Raw genomic sequence first — 17,518 nt, 5'->3', positions numbered from 1 at the left:
ACAGAACGACGCTCAAACTTGACACACTTTGCAGGGTGAGCGGTGCAGACGAGTCTGGATGCTGTAAGAAATGCAGCAGTAATCCCTTCGCACAGAAGGTGCGGTCTCCTTGTTCAACCGGACACTGTCAATTCTGCTCTGCAACACTCCTGCTCCGTCGTCTCCTTCCTCTCTCTCACTCCTGCTCTCCCCTCCCTCTCCCAGCCTCCTCCCTCTCCCTGCCTCGCTCTCTCTTCCCCTCGAAGAAACTGCGGGCCTGCTGTCCATTGTCTAAGGAAGGACTCATCAAACCTTTGTCCCATCCATTGACCTGACCAAGACCATTCCTCTTTTGACAGTTTGTAGTCGACTATGGTAACAATATTAGAGGCATTGATTCAAAAGGCAAAGAAAGAAATGATACACAGTGCTTACGCAGAAATCAAAGCACAAACACACAGGCATATGCAGAGCTTCTAGGCTGGAGGGTGTAGATCTGAGATGATTGCCAAGCTGCAGGGCAGTTCTTCTTCTAATGCCCCTGACACTCATGCAGGTTAATATTTTAGCACCTTTATCCACATAGACAGAAACAAAATGAAAAAATATGTAAAAAATTATGTTGCAGGAGTTTATTAATGAAATAAGGTATTCTTGATGTGGCAGGTGCCTTTATTAGGCTTGATATTAGGAAAGATGGGCCAAGTCAAAGTCAAAGAAGTTCACTTTAGTTAACAAAAAAACATTGTTGTTACCATCTAAAATGGTACAAGTGAACCAAGATTGTTCTGGGAGGTATCTAGGCTTTCTAGCCTAGTCAAAAGTCAAAAGAGCCCACTCACTATGATATTCTGGTCCCTAGATTTATTTGTCCATTTTATTGCTTATCCAAAAATCTGAAGTCTGATTTCTCAAAAAGGTAGTAGCACAACTCAATAAGATGCATGATTTGAGGTATCAAACCGTGCAGGACAAGCAACACTTTAAAGTCTTACTTTGGTTATGGGTTTGTTAAAATTCATATTGTCAAGGAAGCGCAAAAGTAATAAATGCTGGCTTTAGTAAGCACCACTAATAAAATTAAAAACCAGGAATCATGTCCAAGTAGGAAGCCCGCAGGAAACAGGAAATGAGGTCAGTGCCAGTGCCATGTGACAAAAGGACAGTGGCGCCTTGCAGAGACACAAACCACTTGAAACAGTGTCTACAGGCTTTAAGATAAACCGATGTGAGAATGGTGATTTATTCAAGGCTTAAACTTAAGAACAGAATCTCCCCCGTCCGCTTTTGCAGGAGTTGCCAAACAGTGCTTACAGGACCGAGTGATACAGCAAGCGTGACGGTCTCTCTGGTCTCGATTGCTGTAGTTTGGTTAATTCCAGAGGAAGGTCAATAAACTGCCTCCATACAGAACAAGGTCATGCATCACACCAAGGCTGAATCGTCAAGCATCTCAGCGTCCATTGATTTAACTCTCAAGTGTCCCCTCGTCCTTCAACGGCACACTGGGATTTCTCATTCTCCATTTAAAGGGCCAGCCAACCCCATATCCTTTATTCACTAATGTAACTCTTTTAGACTTGGCCTTCGTCCTTCTCTTGCCCATCAAGAGGTTATTGTGTTTCATTGCTGGTCTGCTCAGTCAGGTCTTATTTCATAGGGGAGGTGATCCGAAGGCAGATCCTCATTCAAACATACAATCCCCAAAAGACACTTGATGCTCAGTTAACATCAGGAGACCAAACCACCAGCTAACTTTGACTACAATGAGCAATGATTGCAAAAACAATTAAATACAATGCATTGTGCATTGTGTCAGAAACTCTTTGCGTCTTTCATCTGAATAATGTTTAGACACAGTTGAAAGGGTAATGCCATCACATACCTGTGGCGGAGCAATCCTGGTCTTTGGAGAAGTCAATGCCGGCACCAATCAAAGTCATGATCTTCTCAATCTGTAAGAGAAAAAAAAAAAAAAAAGAGAAAAAAACACAATGAGACAACCACATGAAGACACTAACCATAGCGCAATTTGGAAAAAAGCAGCTGAAATTTATGTTAAAACTTTGCATTAATGATTTCCCAGCAGAGCAGATGAAGCGGCAAACAGCGACAATTCCGACTGAGAAACACACCATCTATCATCCCAAGGTTATAAAGATCATGCACAAGGCAAATAAGAAGTGACTTAATGTTGGACAGAGAAATATCTGGTTACACCAGCCCTGACCAATAGAGTCACAAGTGAACTGAGGGTATGTCACTCACCCCCGGTTACACATGAAAGACAATCCATGGTCCAAATACTCAAGAAAGTAAACACCAAGACATTCAGGTAAACTCAAAAACATGCAGGAGATCAAGGGGACAACACGTCATTTCATATATTCACCATCATCAATCACTAGTCAAACTTAAGTGTCTGACTGGAAGAAACCGTCTGAAAAGTCATAAGGGTAAAAGTAGTTCTGTCTTGTATTTGATTATATCAATGTTTAGTCAAGTAGGACGTTTCTAGAAGTCAGCAAAGTCTAAGAAAGCAGCTCTTCTCTTGGATCTCATTGGAATCGGCATTCATTGATCATGACGTCCACACCCTTCAGTGATTGACAGAATGCTGCCGTAACTGAAAAACACTGATTACACATCAGCATAGTCTGATCCTCATTTCAATATGATACATCATTCAATCGTGAAAAGAATTCAATTCAAAAACAGGCCGTATCCGAGTCAGAGATTAAGATCTCTGTCCTTAGCAGCTTATGAATCTACTGATGTGTGGAAGCAGCTCATAACTTCAGTACAGCAGTGGAGTTATGTGGTGACGAGGCATTTACAAATGACGCACAAATTCTTTTAATTGTCTGTGCGACTGATATTAAACACTGGCAGAATTGTAAAAAAAAAAGAAAAAATTGAGTTAGTAAAATAAAACAGTGACAGCAAAGCTGCTGAGCAATAGCTTATCAAAAGTAGTGAGGTCACCAAGAGAGCAGTAGACTGAAAAAGGGAGAGAGAGAGCTTGAGTCCTGCCACCACTGCCAAGAAAAGCTGGCCCAGAGAGGTCTGCGAGAAGACAAGGTTTCCAAACGTCTAGTGACAGTTACACATTTAAAGGAATAGATAAAAAAATACATTAAAGTTCTGTCCTGCTTTACTCATCCTCAAGTTGTTCCAAACCTATATGACTGACTTTCACGTGTGGAACAAAAAATGAAGATAGTTTGAAGAATTTGAATGCTGCTCTCTTCCATACATGAAAGCATAAGTGCAATTGAAATTTTTACTTCAAACTTTGGTCTCTTTCTCATGTAAAACTATTAGGCCTATATTACCTAAGAAGGCTTGGAATACCTCCAACGAATCACATCAGCAACTTTTTTTTAATCGTTCTTTTTGTCGTACATCTGCGTTAATTATATGTAAAAGAACAGCATGAACATTCTGAAAAATATCTCATTTTGTGTTACATAGAAGAAAAAGTCATATCGGTATGGAACATCAGTGCTATTTTAGTATTTATATTTTTATTATTTCTAATTGCTTTATTTTTATTAACATTTTAGTTATTTTAATATTTTAACTTATTTCAGTTAGTTGCCAAGTCAACATTGTATAATACATTTATTTTTCAATCTAATTTTTGCATTTTATTTCAGCATAATTTAAATAATTTGTAATAATTTTAGTTAAAGTGATAATGAATATCCCAACAATGTAAATTCTGTCATACAGTGGTGTGAATAATTGGCATGGGGTACTTTCCATAAGATCATCTTTCAATGCAAATCAAACCAGCTATTAGGCTAACTGAAATAACACCATGCCAATCTCTAGGTATGGTGAAGGGAATGTGATGATGTGGGATATTTTAATTCCAAAGGCCAAGGGAACTTTATCAGGATGCATATTATCCTGGATCCATGAAATAACTGGCCTTTAAAAATAAAAATCTGCCTGACTCTATGGGAATTTAACATAGGGGGGGCCTGACTTATGCACCCTGTATTTTAAGGAAGAACATTTATTTATTTATGATACATTATTCATACACAAAGAAAATTGGTGTCCTTAAAGGTTGGATTTTTCCTCATTTTTCTAATTAAGGCATTAAGATCAATTTCCAAAAGATGATTTTTTATTCCTCTTTTTAGGCAACTTTAGCATGGGGGTAATAACTTATTCACACCACTGTAGTTTACTAACCCTCACGCCGTTCCAAACCTGTATGACTTTCTTTCTTCTAGAGCATTTTTTTTTTAAAATGTTGGTAACCACACAGTTTCAGTGATCATTGACTTACACCACATGTTTAAAACAATATAATAGAAGTCAATGGGAATTTGTGTTTGAAAAAAAAGAAAAGAAAATGAACTGTTTGGTTACCAAAATATGCTCTTTAATGTTCCACAGAAGAAAGTAAGTCACACAGGTTTGGACCAACATGAGGGTGAGCAAATGATGCACTATCCCTTTAACTTTAACAACACTGGAACATCATGAGGATGAGTAAAGAATCATTCATTTACAAAATAAGAACACCTCCATTTAACTTTGCTACCAGTAAGATCCACAAGAAAGGCTGGCTCCGAGCAGCGGTAAAGAGCAGAGGTGCACAGGAAGACAGAGGGACGTGTGGAGGGTCTTACTCTTTGGGACGGCCGACGTCTCCATGGAATAGAGAGGGAATGCCTCTGTCTCTGCAGGGAGAAAACCAACTTTTGTTCAAATGCTATATTTTGGGAGAACAATCTTTGAGTCTTGACAATGGCACAATTGAGGAACCCTTTAATACTGGTAATGGGATTTAAATATAAAAGTGACCTCCAGGTGGGTTTGGCACCTCAGTGACCATGTTTCCAGGAATAAACCCTTTTGAAGACGCACAAACACTTGAATGGCTGTCAAAAAAAAAAAAATAGAACAGTCTGGGAACGAGGAAAGATCCCGGAGATAACGCCAGTTTGGCTCCTTCAACAACAGGGGAGTATTTTTGATTTAAAGATAAGCTGTTTGAAGTTTTCTCATTCCAGTCTCATCCAGAATCCATCAGAAGGAAGACGAGTCATCAGTTATGTCTGACATCCCTCCGTCCCACAGCGGTTTGCTCATTTTCAATAGACAGCGCATCTGTTAGAGCGCTCACAGCGCATGAATGGCAGATTGTACAGCTATTCACTTTTTTTTTTTTTCACACTACACAAATTTCCACACTGTTATAGCTAGTGGTCAATGCATACGAGTTTGTCAATGATTGCTGATATAATGTTAGTATAAATGGCATGGGATTGTGGGTATTGTGCATTATTTTTCTCTCTCTCTCTCTCTATAGAGAACATTTGGTTACACTATTTTAAAGTGTCCTTGTTACAGTATAATCATATTATATTTTACAGTAAGTATTGAGTAATATTAATTAACTACATGTACTAATTATAGGATTAGTTACATGTAATTATGCATAATTTATAGTTGTTACTAAATTAACTGCATGAAATATGTAACAAGGACACTGTAAAATTAAATTATACTGAAACTATATTCTGTATATGAACAAAACTTAATTGATAACAGCGGTTTCTACAGTTTCACGATCGATACCTTTCATTTGACAGACATTCATCCCAAAATATACATCTTAAGTGCTTAATATATTAACACAGTGAACCAAACAACGTGTAGGTATGAATCTAGCCGTATTTAGAAGTCAAAACCATAATCAGAATGAGTGCTTGATTCCTAAAAAGAGTGATAATTGTTGGCCTACAACAAAATTGAACCTGACTGCACTTCATTTCTACAGTTTCATTTTTAGTTAAAATAAATAAATGAAATCAAGCTTCCTTTCAGCGGGTGTAGGCCTTTGAGCGATGCATATGATCCAATAGCATCTCGCGCCCCAGTTGTACACTTCCAAATATCTGTAAGTATCTTTCAAAACAATACGATTCAACATATAATTGTATCAATTGTATAAAAAATGTTTAAAAAAATATATATATACACTAAGTCATCAACCATTTAAGGTGAGATAATTGTCATTTTTTTTTTAAATATGATAATTTTTTAAAAATAATTTCACCCCCAGTAGAGTCACATAAGGGGGATTTTAAGTGGACTCGGGTACGGTTCGTGGGCTCACATCATCCAGGCGTCCTGACCTCTGACCTCGACCCCAGGTGCGCACCAACAGTGCTAGTGTGAACACACACTACAGCGCTGACTGGGGACCGGTTCTCAGCAACAAACACACACTTCTCTTTACCACAAATGCTTTACCTCTTGATTTAAAATGCAAAGTCTCTCATATTTATCTACATCAGTATTCTTCACTATGATCAGTGTGTCTGCTGACCTTATCACACAATTGGAAAAGAAATTACAATGAATAACGACCTGATGTCAATGTCAACTTGTGACGTATTTCACTGCAGACAAATGCACAAGTATAGTTAACCAGAGCAAACGTGACAAGAACACTTACGTAACTGGGTGAATCTCCCTAAGCCTGTCAAGAAATTGATTTTGCATGATGAAAATGAGCTATTTTAGGACCATTATGTTTTTGCAATGTTTCATTGACTCCTGGTTTCCCAGACAAGCCTCAAGTCTAGTCTCAGACTAAAATGCTATGAGCTGTTAAAATGTTTATAAAATGTTTGAGCTGTTTTAACTGAAAGAATATCTTAAAATATGTCAGAGCCATGGTTTTGTCTCAAGATCCACACCAGTAATGTTTTTAAGGCACTTTTATGAAAGCCACTTATATGTCCTAACTGAACTAAGTCCTAATCCTGGCCTAATCTAAGCCCTGTCTGTGAAACCTGCCTTAAACATATTTACCCTTAAAATCGTATCTAATATGTGTACTGTGTGTAGTAGTAGTAGTAAACTGTTGGATTGTAAGTCTGCACTGTAAGAATTTATTAATGAAGGGTCTCATGCAAATACGCAAAGGCGTGCGATAATCACACACACATTATGCACGGCTCAATTAATGAACCAAACTGAGAAATATTGCATGCAAAGGAAATAAAAGAGAGAATAAATGCTAAATAATTAAATGTTTTCTGCATCGGCAAGAGAGCTTGCGTCATACAGTATACTGCATGTGTTAGCAAAACAGCTCACCACACACACACACACACACACACACACACACACACACACACACACACCTAAATATAACACAATATCAGCTTTAAAGAATATAACAATAGCAGTGCATTGTAAAAGAATACTTCTGTGGGACAATGAGAGTGAGCAAAAAGTTTAAATCTGCTAAATTCTGTGCAATGGGATTATGATAAACACATGCTCAATCAGGCTGGAGAACAGTACCTTAGTGGTAGCACAGAACATTTACAAATTAGGTAGAATATTTAATAAACATGCAAATAACAGGTGGGAAAGTGCAGAGCTGTGAATGACGGCTGTTTAAACTCTACAGCCATATCGTGATGACCAAACCAGCTATACAATGGTACTACAATATAAAAGATATAGGCTAAATATAACCAATTTCAGCAAATGTTATTATTGTAGTTTTATGGTTTGCCTTTCTTCCACATCTATAGAGTAGTGCAGGTATGACGTCAGAACCCGGAAGTTTCTTCGAGACTTATATGGGGATTTATAATGGGGGTTTTCAATGAATGAGTCGAATAAAGCCTGTGGTAAACATAACTTAATTAGTCTTACAGGTTCTGACGTCATACCTGCAGCAATCTATTGATAGGGATAGAAGAAATGAAACTATGGAATAAAGATGGGGGAATATACAGAATAATAATACAAGCCAGATTCAAACCATTTTGCCCATATGAGCAACATGGCTCAACATATGCACATGTGTCAACCACTAGACCATGAGATCTGCTCAAATTGATTTCATAAAAAATCTATTAAGAGTTCAAAAGAAAAAGCTTGTTTTAAAGATCTGACATTATCGAGTATATCCCTCACTTTACAAAAACACACCCAGAGAGTGCAGGCATGCAGTGTGTGATGAAGTCTAGTAGGTTAGACTAGTGTGTGTGAGCATTTAGAGTGCACACTTTCACTGCATGAATTAGTCTATTAAAATGCATTTAGAATGAACCCAATATTCAAGATAAGGGACAAAAACGAATCAACTTGTTGAACGAAACTGTTGAATGAATGATTCAATGACTCACTCATTTGCACAGTGAAATGCTTCGTTCCTGAATGAATCAGCCGTTTAAATGAGTCAGTTGAAACTCAATGACCCACTCATTAACAGGGACTTGTTGCCACCTACTTTTTTTTTTCTAATGTCAATATTCAATGTTTTATGTTTAAATCATCAACACATTATGTATAAATGTGTATCTGCAGGTTAAATGCATTCATGTCCGTCTGAGCTGCATTAAACAGTGTGTGTAAATGCCACTTCAGATCAGCTTCTGTGTTTCCTCTGCATTGCAAAGATGAACTCTGTTGATAGCGATTTCATTTGATTGCAACAGCCCTACATTGCCGTCTTATTCTAATTTAATTTATTGATTAAATGTAAGAATTTTGACAAAAGAAAATGCATACATTTATAAAAGGTCAAATTTTAAAAAGGTACAAATCAATTTAAACTCACTGCAAAAAGATCATTTCTGTCACCGCTGTGAACTGACCACCGCACAGAATATGAAGAATATCAAAAGCTTTAGGAGTCAGCTGTCTATTGCAGTCGTAAACCTGACAAGGTACCAACACACTAAACACACTCAGCAAAATATCGTCTAATTATCATTAGCGATAAAATCCAAGAAATTAGAGATATCTGGCTTTTTTTTGCCAATATCGCACACCTCTAGTGGACAGTTATTTCCTGACAGTTTTTGTTGAAAATATTAGGCTGAGAACAAGAGACGGAAACAGAACCGAAGCGAGCAACAAAATGCCCAAACTCAGATTTAATGAACCATATGATATTGCGTCAGCTTGAAACATTAATTAGGATTCGGTCTCAGAAAAGTGACTTTATGTAGTGTAATGAGAGTTCGTAGGTGAAGCTGCCTGCCGTTGTCCACAGCGCTGTTCAAGGGACCCGAAGTGACACACACTGGTGGAGGGGTATTAGTTTAGTGAAGCGCTCAGCATTAATGAAATGTTTCGCTGGATCTTCAGAGTGACGCATTAGATCTCGGCTCATTGACATGCAAGAAGAATGTGGCTCGTGTGGTTATCCTATAAAACAACACTGACTCCATTCAATGACCCGCTTCAAACCCAAAGGGCGGAACAGGAAATGCATAATTGAAAACATAACAGATTTTGCTCAGCCTCTGAGCAAGCAGTGTTCACACACACACACACACTTGAGCCGCAGGCCACTCTCATTCAATATGAAAATTGTAATGAAAACACAATTCAGATTCCCATCAGTTGGCCAGAAGGCAAGATTAATGCACCTCAGTAGAGAAGATAAACTCAAACCTGTCCAGCCTGTGATCCCCAGGGGTTCAAAACACATACACACCCAACACACACAACAAAACAATGTTATTGATTCTCAGGGCCAGAGAGAGAGAGAGAGAGAGATTCAGTGTGAGGGCCTCTTAATGGTAAACCGCTCAAACAATAGTCGAGTCAAAGGCCGCGGTGGAGTCACAGGTCGACAGCTGAAGTATAGCTGAGCCGTGAGGTTCATACGGGGAGGCTTGTGTGTGTGTGTTTGTAGTATGGCACAGCAGTGATCTATTCTGAAGACCAACACACAAAGACCCCAGGCATCTGGCAAGGCTGGCATGGGCGAACAAAAGGGCAAGAACCAGTCACAAAAGAGCCAAGCTGCCATCCATTCATCAAGTCCAAACTCAGAGAGACTCCTGCCAAGACAGGTGCCAGTCGACCCAGAGCAAGTCGACCCAGAAGAGCCTCTCTCTGTAAACAATGTTACATCACAAACACTGGTAAAACAAAAAAAAAAGTGTTCTGGAACAACAAACAAGAAATCTTGTTGACGGAAGTCTGTTTCATATGCTAATTGCTGAGACATGCCATAATGCTCAGTTTAGGGGAATTGAAATCACAGCAAGAAATTGAGAACATGTTCTGAAAGTCACATTTCGTATTCAAAACCATTGACATTTTTAAAGGTTTATAGAAATATATCAAACAATTGCCAAAAAAAAAAAAAAAAAAAAAGTGTACAGGTCTTATTTAAGACCATCTATATTATGATAATCCTTAAAGCCTGCAAAATTGGTCTTACAATTTGTAGCACCTTTAGGAATATGAACTGAAATCAAATCAAACACTTGTGAAAAAGTGTTGCGTCACAACAACTGGAAACTCGAAAAGTTAACAACTGGAACAACTGGAAACTGCGAAAGATATTTTCACACGCAAATCGTCAAAAAATGCATCTCTTAAGTTTTAGAAAATTTAAGGACATTAAAATCATAGTAAACAAATGGCGGAGGAAAGTTTAGGCACAACAAACGAAAATCTAATTTACGTAAATCTATTTTGTATGCTAAACTTAAAGCATGCAAATTATCACAGCAAACACAGGTGACAAACTGTTCATGCGCAAGTGACGGAAAATCTTTACAAAAAAATCAGTTTTGTTTGCTGATCATCACAGCGTGCGGATCAGATCTGTCCAGAAGAGCCTCCGTAAACAATGTTACGTCTGGCAAAAAACATGTTCTGGCACAACACACAGAAAGTCTTGTTTACGGAAGTCTGTTTCGTATGCTAATCGCTTAAAGGGCAGTTTACGCTAATTATAATCGCGGGAAGCATAGGCGAACATGTTCTGGCGCAACTAATGGTCATCTTGACGAAGTTCATTGGGTAATCTAAGCAGCTGAAACTTTTAAAAGTTTAGAGAAATATATTAAGCAGATAGAAAACACTTCATTTAAAAATATCCATTTTGTATGCCAATCATTAATGCAAACAAAATTGGTTTAGGAATATGAATTCAAATCATAGCCAACACTGATAAAACCCTTGTTTTCGTTTTACCAAAAAAACCCAGAAAATGTTACATCTTCATGAACAAACGGTAAATCTTACGAAAGTCCGTTTCATATTCTAAAAAGTTGAAACTTTTAAAAGTTTAGAGAAATATGAAACATTGTGTTTGGTCAGAATAAAAAGGAAACCTTTAATTTACAAACGTTTGTTTCGTATGCTAATCACTGAAATCTGTGACATTCATCTAAAACTACAAACAGTTCATTTTATTACCGAAGTCTATTGGGTTTGAGAATCATTAAAACGTAAAATATTGGGGGGGGGGGGGGGGGGTTAAAGTGAAAAAAGATTTTAAGGGTTTAAAAATTGGCATCAACTTTAAAGTAACAGTAAATACGCAATTGACCAAAATTGAAAGAGAAAAGATCGGTCAAGACGTCAATGACATCATTCTTTCTGCGTTTTCAAGCAAATACTACATCCATCTCTATAGCGGCAAATATATTCTTGGATCTTACCGAGACTTGCACCATAGAGAAAGTAGTGGAAGTCAGCATTAAACCCCGCGTACCTGCCAACGGTTTTAAACAACGTCATCATGCGAGCAGAGCAGCCGATAGGTAGAAAACTAACCGCACTCACAAACGCTGGTCGGGTGGCAGCCATTCGGCCTGGACGGGACGCCGGGCGAACCAATGCATAGACGGAGGAGACGCGACTCCCTCGTTTAACTCCCTCGGGCTGACTGCATCTCCACATTCAGGCCAGACCTCCTTCCTAAACTTGCAGAGAGCTTCCCACACCGTCCCGTTCAGTCTAATCCTGAGACGGCCTGTATTAGCATGAGCTGCCTTTCCCTCCCAACCCCCTGCCACACACACACACACACACACACCCTCATGCAAGTCAAAATCTCCTTTGTATCAAAATTAGACTTTGTGTGAGATTGTGTGCGCGGCCGTGAAGAGGAAGAACACACACACACACACCGAGAGAGAGGGAAAGTGATGGGTGTTGTGCGTTCCTGCACCCACACGCTGTCACTCAGGGCAGCGAAGTGTCCCGGGCCAGCCAGCCGTGACCGCTGGGGGAGGAGGAAGAGAGAGACGGACTGAGAACACACAACAGGAATGATGACAGACCGCTGTTCGGACATTTGAGACGGCAGGAGAGACTGTTCAAACAGAGACAACATATGGATATAAATCCTGCTGTACAGACAGAAGGCAGAGAAGATGCTTAAGTTGATTTAACGTCAACATTAAACATTTGCATTCATGTTGCATCTGATATTTGACATATTCCAGAGTGAAATAAGATGACGCATTTGTAGAGTGGAGAGAGATCTGTTTTTACCCATCAAAAACTGTTTAGATTATGAAAGATGATTTGATTTCAGGTTTTAATCAGATTTTCAATGTTTACTCAGACTTTGGATACTCATTGCATTCAGAAAGTGAAAAGAGTGGATTTTGATTTCCTGATGACTCGGTTGTATCACCGTTTGAAACTATCAAGCAATTGCTGAGGCTCTTCAATAAAAGCATGTTTATTAAGATTCACACAGATCCAAAGGGAGAAAAGTGAATGTCGGCTGCTGTTCCTCACTGAAGCTGCAGGACCTTCAACCACAGCTGTTACAGTTTCCCTTTTACATACAGAGAATCAATCTGTCGTCAGAAAACACTAGTTCTGTTTCCTCACAAGTCCCCGTTTCTTAATAATATTCTGAAACGCTATATTGAACAAACAATCTGATTGATTTCAGACAGAAAGATATATAGACAGAAAGATATAGAAATATCTATAGAAAGATATTTCTACATATAGACGGAAAGATAGATAGATAGACAGACACAGACACAAAAACAGACAGACAGACAGACAGACAGACAGACAGACAGACAGATAGATAGATAGATAGATAGATAGATAGATAGATAGATAGATAGATAGATAGATAGATAGATAGATAGATAGATAGATAGATAGATAGATAGATAGATAGATAGATAGATAGATAGATAGATAGATAGATAGACAATAGATAGATAGATAGATAGACAGACAGATAGAGACACGATAGATAGATAGATAGATAGATAGATAGATAGATAGATAGATAGATAGATAGATAGATAGATAGATAGATAGATAGATAGATACAGAGACAATAGATAGATGACAGACAGACAGACAGATAGAGACACGATAGATAGATAGATAGATAGATAGATAGAGACACGATAGACAGACAGGAGACAGACAGACAGACAGACAGACAGACAGACAGACAGACAGACAGACAGACAGACAGACAGACAGACAGACAGACAGACAGACAGACAGACAGACAGACAGACAGACAGACAGACAGACAGACAGACAGACAGATAGATAGATAGATAGATAGATAGATAGATAGATAGATAGACAGACAGACAGACAGACAGACAGACAGATAGATAGATAGATAGATAGATAGATAGATAGATAGATAGATAGATAGATAGATAGATAGATAGATAGATAGATAGATAGATGTAGGCCTTTCCAGCAGAGGGCAGGAGAGAGTCACAAACATGGACACAGAGTGGGAAAGCAATAGAGACAGTGTGTGTTATGACTAACACTGGAGAAATCCCACACAAATCTCAGATGCTTGGCAACAGAAACATGCCGAACAGGGGGAGAGGCGGAGAGGCAGAAGAAGAAAAAACAGAAAACAAGTCAAAGGACAAAGCACAGGTCGACAAATGAAGAACAGATCACAGTTGTTATCAGCAGGAGAGTTTTCTCCCTGACCTCTCGTCACTTCACATCAAATGTCTCAAATGAAGACGCCCCACAGGTGACGCTTCAACACGTCCCGATCAGGCTGTTATTGTATAGAGGGCGTGTCTCCTGTCCTGACCCACAGAGTAAGGTTATCGTCATGGTGATAAGGTCATGATAAAGATTAGAAAAGCTTGGTCACAGCGTGGATCATTACGAAACCCTCTATTCTAGCAGATCCAAAAACTGTTTAAAGGTTTAATAAAATTCTGCCATGTCCCAAACACACAATTATAATGTTCTTATTATAATTTTATGTAGCCGATATGACAGACTTGCACTGAACTGTATTTTCCTTTTTTTGAAGTGATTCCAATCATATTTCAAGCAGTTCAAACAGTGCGTATCTGAAGTGTCTCAGCTGAAGGAAATCATACATTATTTATCGGCTTTAATATATAGGCCAAATTTTCTTATCAGGCCGATAGCGATAACATTAAAAACGAACACATATCAGCCGATACGGATATGGTGGCCGATATATCCCTAATTGGCACACTTGAGTGGAACCAGAGCGTGTTTGGCAACAGTCTTCTGTTACCTGTGACCGTCTCGTCTGTAAGAGTGTAAGACCAGCTGATGGAAACTGTGCATGAGTCCCTGAGGGTTTGGATCCAATGTCTAGATCTTCAGATTGAAGCCAAAGCTACGGTAATGGCGAAAGATTATTGGTGCGTTCACGTGCTATGGAAAATATGATATTTTCCACTTGTGAACTGGTATTTACCAGTGTGTTGCGTTCAAGTGCTTTTGTTGTCGTAATGTGGTAGAAAGATGGAGATCCAGACTTGTTATTTAGCTAAAACTATTTTAAACTGCTTAAGTCATCTGCTACAGCAAGACAATGATTTATCAAAACTCAAACGGTAAATAATATGCTGTATATTTTCTAGATCATGATGAATAGTACGTATTTTTACCAGTCTTGACTCTCGCGTTGTTCTCCGCCATTTTGAAAAGGTCAAAGGTTATCTCATCTCGGCAACTCGTACATCAACATGTTCTACGAGCTTCCCAGTGGAAAATACCACATGAGGGGGTGTTCATGTGCATTTTCCACGTCGGCTTTTGGTATTTACCATAATTGACCGTTCGCAAAGACCCGCCCCCCTTAGTTACTGTCGCTATGTCCGAAATGTTCTCACGCAGTGAAAAATACATCGCGGACAGCCAGGACAGACCAGGTTACTTTTCGGTTACTTTTGATATGAAATATATTAAACAAAGTCTCACCTTTCAAATTTGGTCTTTTTTAAAAAGAAATTTAAACAATAAATACCGTTTTGTGGCTCTTTAATGTGTCATGACAGATCGCTGTAGACCATCAGTTAAAGCTGCTCGTGATCCGATCATCTCTTCCGTCTAGTTCATTTATAGCATCAAATAAACATGAATGAACATCAGAAGGAATGTTGTTTTAACCGCGGAAAGGCGTCAGTACATTACGTTTTTCAAGTTCAAATCCTCCCATGTTAATCTACTAACTCTTCTGACTGCTTTGTCGGACAAAATGGCGGATGGCGAAGTATGATTGGTCAGATCACCTGTCAATCAAGCTCCCTGCGAAGGGTCAATTACCATATCACGTGAACACACCATAATTCTGATTGGATAACAGACCAGAAATTTCCTTTCACATTCTTAAAGAAATGGCCAAACAGGACATGCAATCTTTAAAGGAATGGTCGGTTAAGCTCGATCAACAGCGGAAATTGCAGCTAGGGTTAAAAACTTCAACTTGGGCGTGAGCATTGTTCACTTTCATTGTGTTTACTGTAGGTAGAAATGTGAAACTCAATTTTATTAAAACATTTACATTCATTTAAAAAAAGTGTGTTATTAAGCAAACAGTTGTGTTTTGCAGTGGGACTACTGTTCTGAGTGTGCTTATCGTGCACCTAGTGTCAGGTAAACACACAGCAGATGTCTTCTGTTTAGACTGCTGTCTGCCTTTTTTCATCGTTTGACAGTGAACATATGCATACCACTGGAAAGAGACACATTTATGTTCTTCTGCTGATTCAAGGCAATTGTCTGGCAAACTATCTGCTCAGCTCCATGTAAACAAGGAATTTACAACACCTCCAATCTTGGAAGTATCCACGCTTGAACACTGTGTGAAACTTACCAGGAAAGACCGGGAATAACTTCAATAACAAAGATGAGGTGTACTGAAGCCAGAGCATTCCTTTAACACCCACAGAAAATGTACAATACCGTGTTACACGGAAAGAACAAATTCAGCTTTAAATTCCACAAAAGCTGTCAGACAGCATAAGATATTACACTGGAAGAGAGGATGGCTTGTATGAAACCAATTCTGCATTTACATTTCCCTTTAAGTCATTGCGCAGGGAGAAATGATAGACTGAAAAGGTCACCATTTACCATTCATTCCCTGCATCTCATACATACTTCCCAATGGACTTCAGCGACTAACAATTATCTGTGCCATTAACTCTTTCCCCGCCAGCATTTTCACAAAAGTTTCAAGGCAACCAGAATATTTTATTGTATGAATATCTGAATATGCAATATATCACAAGAAAGAAAAGAGAAAATTGTGTTTTTGTCAAAAGAATACGTCCGGATCAGATTCAGGACGACGATCAAAACACAGATGGAGTAGATCGAGTCCATCAACACCCAGAGCTTCACAGTCCTAGAGCTCGTCCTGGGTCGACATTTCAGCAGTTTTGATTTATATGCCGTTTAGGGCTGTGTTGAAAAAATCGATTCACCAATTCTGAATCGATTTTCATATTAATTTCTAAAGATCGATCCGTAACTCAGAGGATCGATTTAATAATAGGAACTTTAACTTGCCGGGAGATCCCTGTATGCGCATTGAAAGGCTTTCACTCAGCGCGCACACTGTTACAACAACGGGCTTTGAGTGAGTCATTCGTTCATTCAACGAACACGTTAAAAAAAGCTGATTCATTAAAAGAGATGTAATGAAACAAGGTGTTAATTATTTTTAACTTTGAGTTCCACTTTTCAAGGCTCAGCTGAGCAGCAATGCGTCGCATGTAACGCTGAAGCTGATGCTTCACTTATTAGAGACCAATGTGGCATTGATTCAATGCGTGACTCGCTGATTTTATTTCCCCGCGGCTTCCTCGCGCTGTGGAATGCTGACCAGCGCTGCTCCTGACGCGCATTTATGGTAAATACCCGTGACGTGAACGCTAAAAGGATGATATGACAAATATTTCGCTTTCCTTTGACACGGCAACCTTTTTCACGAATACATATGACTTCAAAGACAGACGCAAGTAATCGCACGCGCTCTGCCGATCTCTCTCATTCACTGTCTGTGCGAAGCATGGGCGGCGCTAGGGAGGGGCTACCAGGTGCTTCAGCACCCCCAAGAAAGACCAAAGCACCCCGATAGCACCCCCCAAAATAATGTCTGGAATAAATTATATTCAAATATATGTTATTTCGAGATATTAAGTCATTATTTCAAATTAATATCTCGGTATTTCGACATAATAACGGCAAATTTTTGTCCCGCCAAAGCCTTTTTTGATCGGTGAGTGATGTAGAATAGAATGACTGCTGCGCATGACAGGGCGCTTAACGAGCAGAGAGAGAGAGAGAGAGAGAGAGAGCCCCGGCCGCGCGCACTCTCACGTCTTCAAACACTTCTCGCGCATATTAATCAAAATCAATTGACACGATAGTAAAAGGTCGGAAGACCGTAGTTTCACGTGGAGCATTTGGAAATTTGTTCTCCTGAATTACCGCGGTGTGT

General features: G+C 39.0%; 1 protein-coding gene across 8 annotated transcripts in view; it reads right to left on the bottom strand.

Moving 5' to 3' along the window:
- LOC130084376 (ankyrin repeat and SAM domain-containing protein 1A) overlaps positions 1–17,518 on the bottom strand; it is a 117,920-nt gene that overhangs the window by 31,697 nt on the left and 68,705 nt on the right. For 6 of the 8 annotated variants that reach the window (XM_056249777.1, XM_056249774.1, XM_056249772.1 and 3 more), the window contains 2 exons: positions 4,629–4,679; positions 1,865–1,934 (listed from right to left, as the gene is read on the bottom strand). In XM_056249777.1, coding sequence (XP_056105752.1) covers positions 1,865–1,934; positions 4,629–4,679 — 121 coding nt within the window. Of the gene's footprint in view, positions 1–1,864; positions 1,935–4,628; positions 4,680–11,565; positions 11,704–17,518 lie in introns of those variants that run through there. The other 2 variants (XM_056249780.1, XM_056249775.1) reach the window with 2 other exon arrangements.

Source organism: Rhinichthys klamathensis, unplaced genomic scaffold, assembly GCF_029890125.1.
Source record: "Rhinichthys klamathensis goyatoka isolate OS25496 unplaced genomic scaffold, OSU_Roscu_1.1 h1tg000062l_1, whole genome shotgun sequence".
Lineage (NCBI taxonomy): Eukaryota > Metazoa > Chordata > Actinopteri > Cypriniformes > Leuciscidae > Rhinichthys > Rhinichthys klamathensis.
This window is presented reverse-complemented; position numbering and strand designations above follow the sequence as displayed.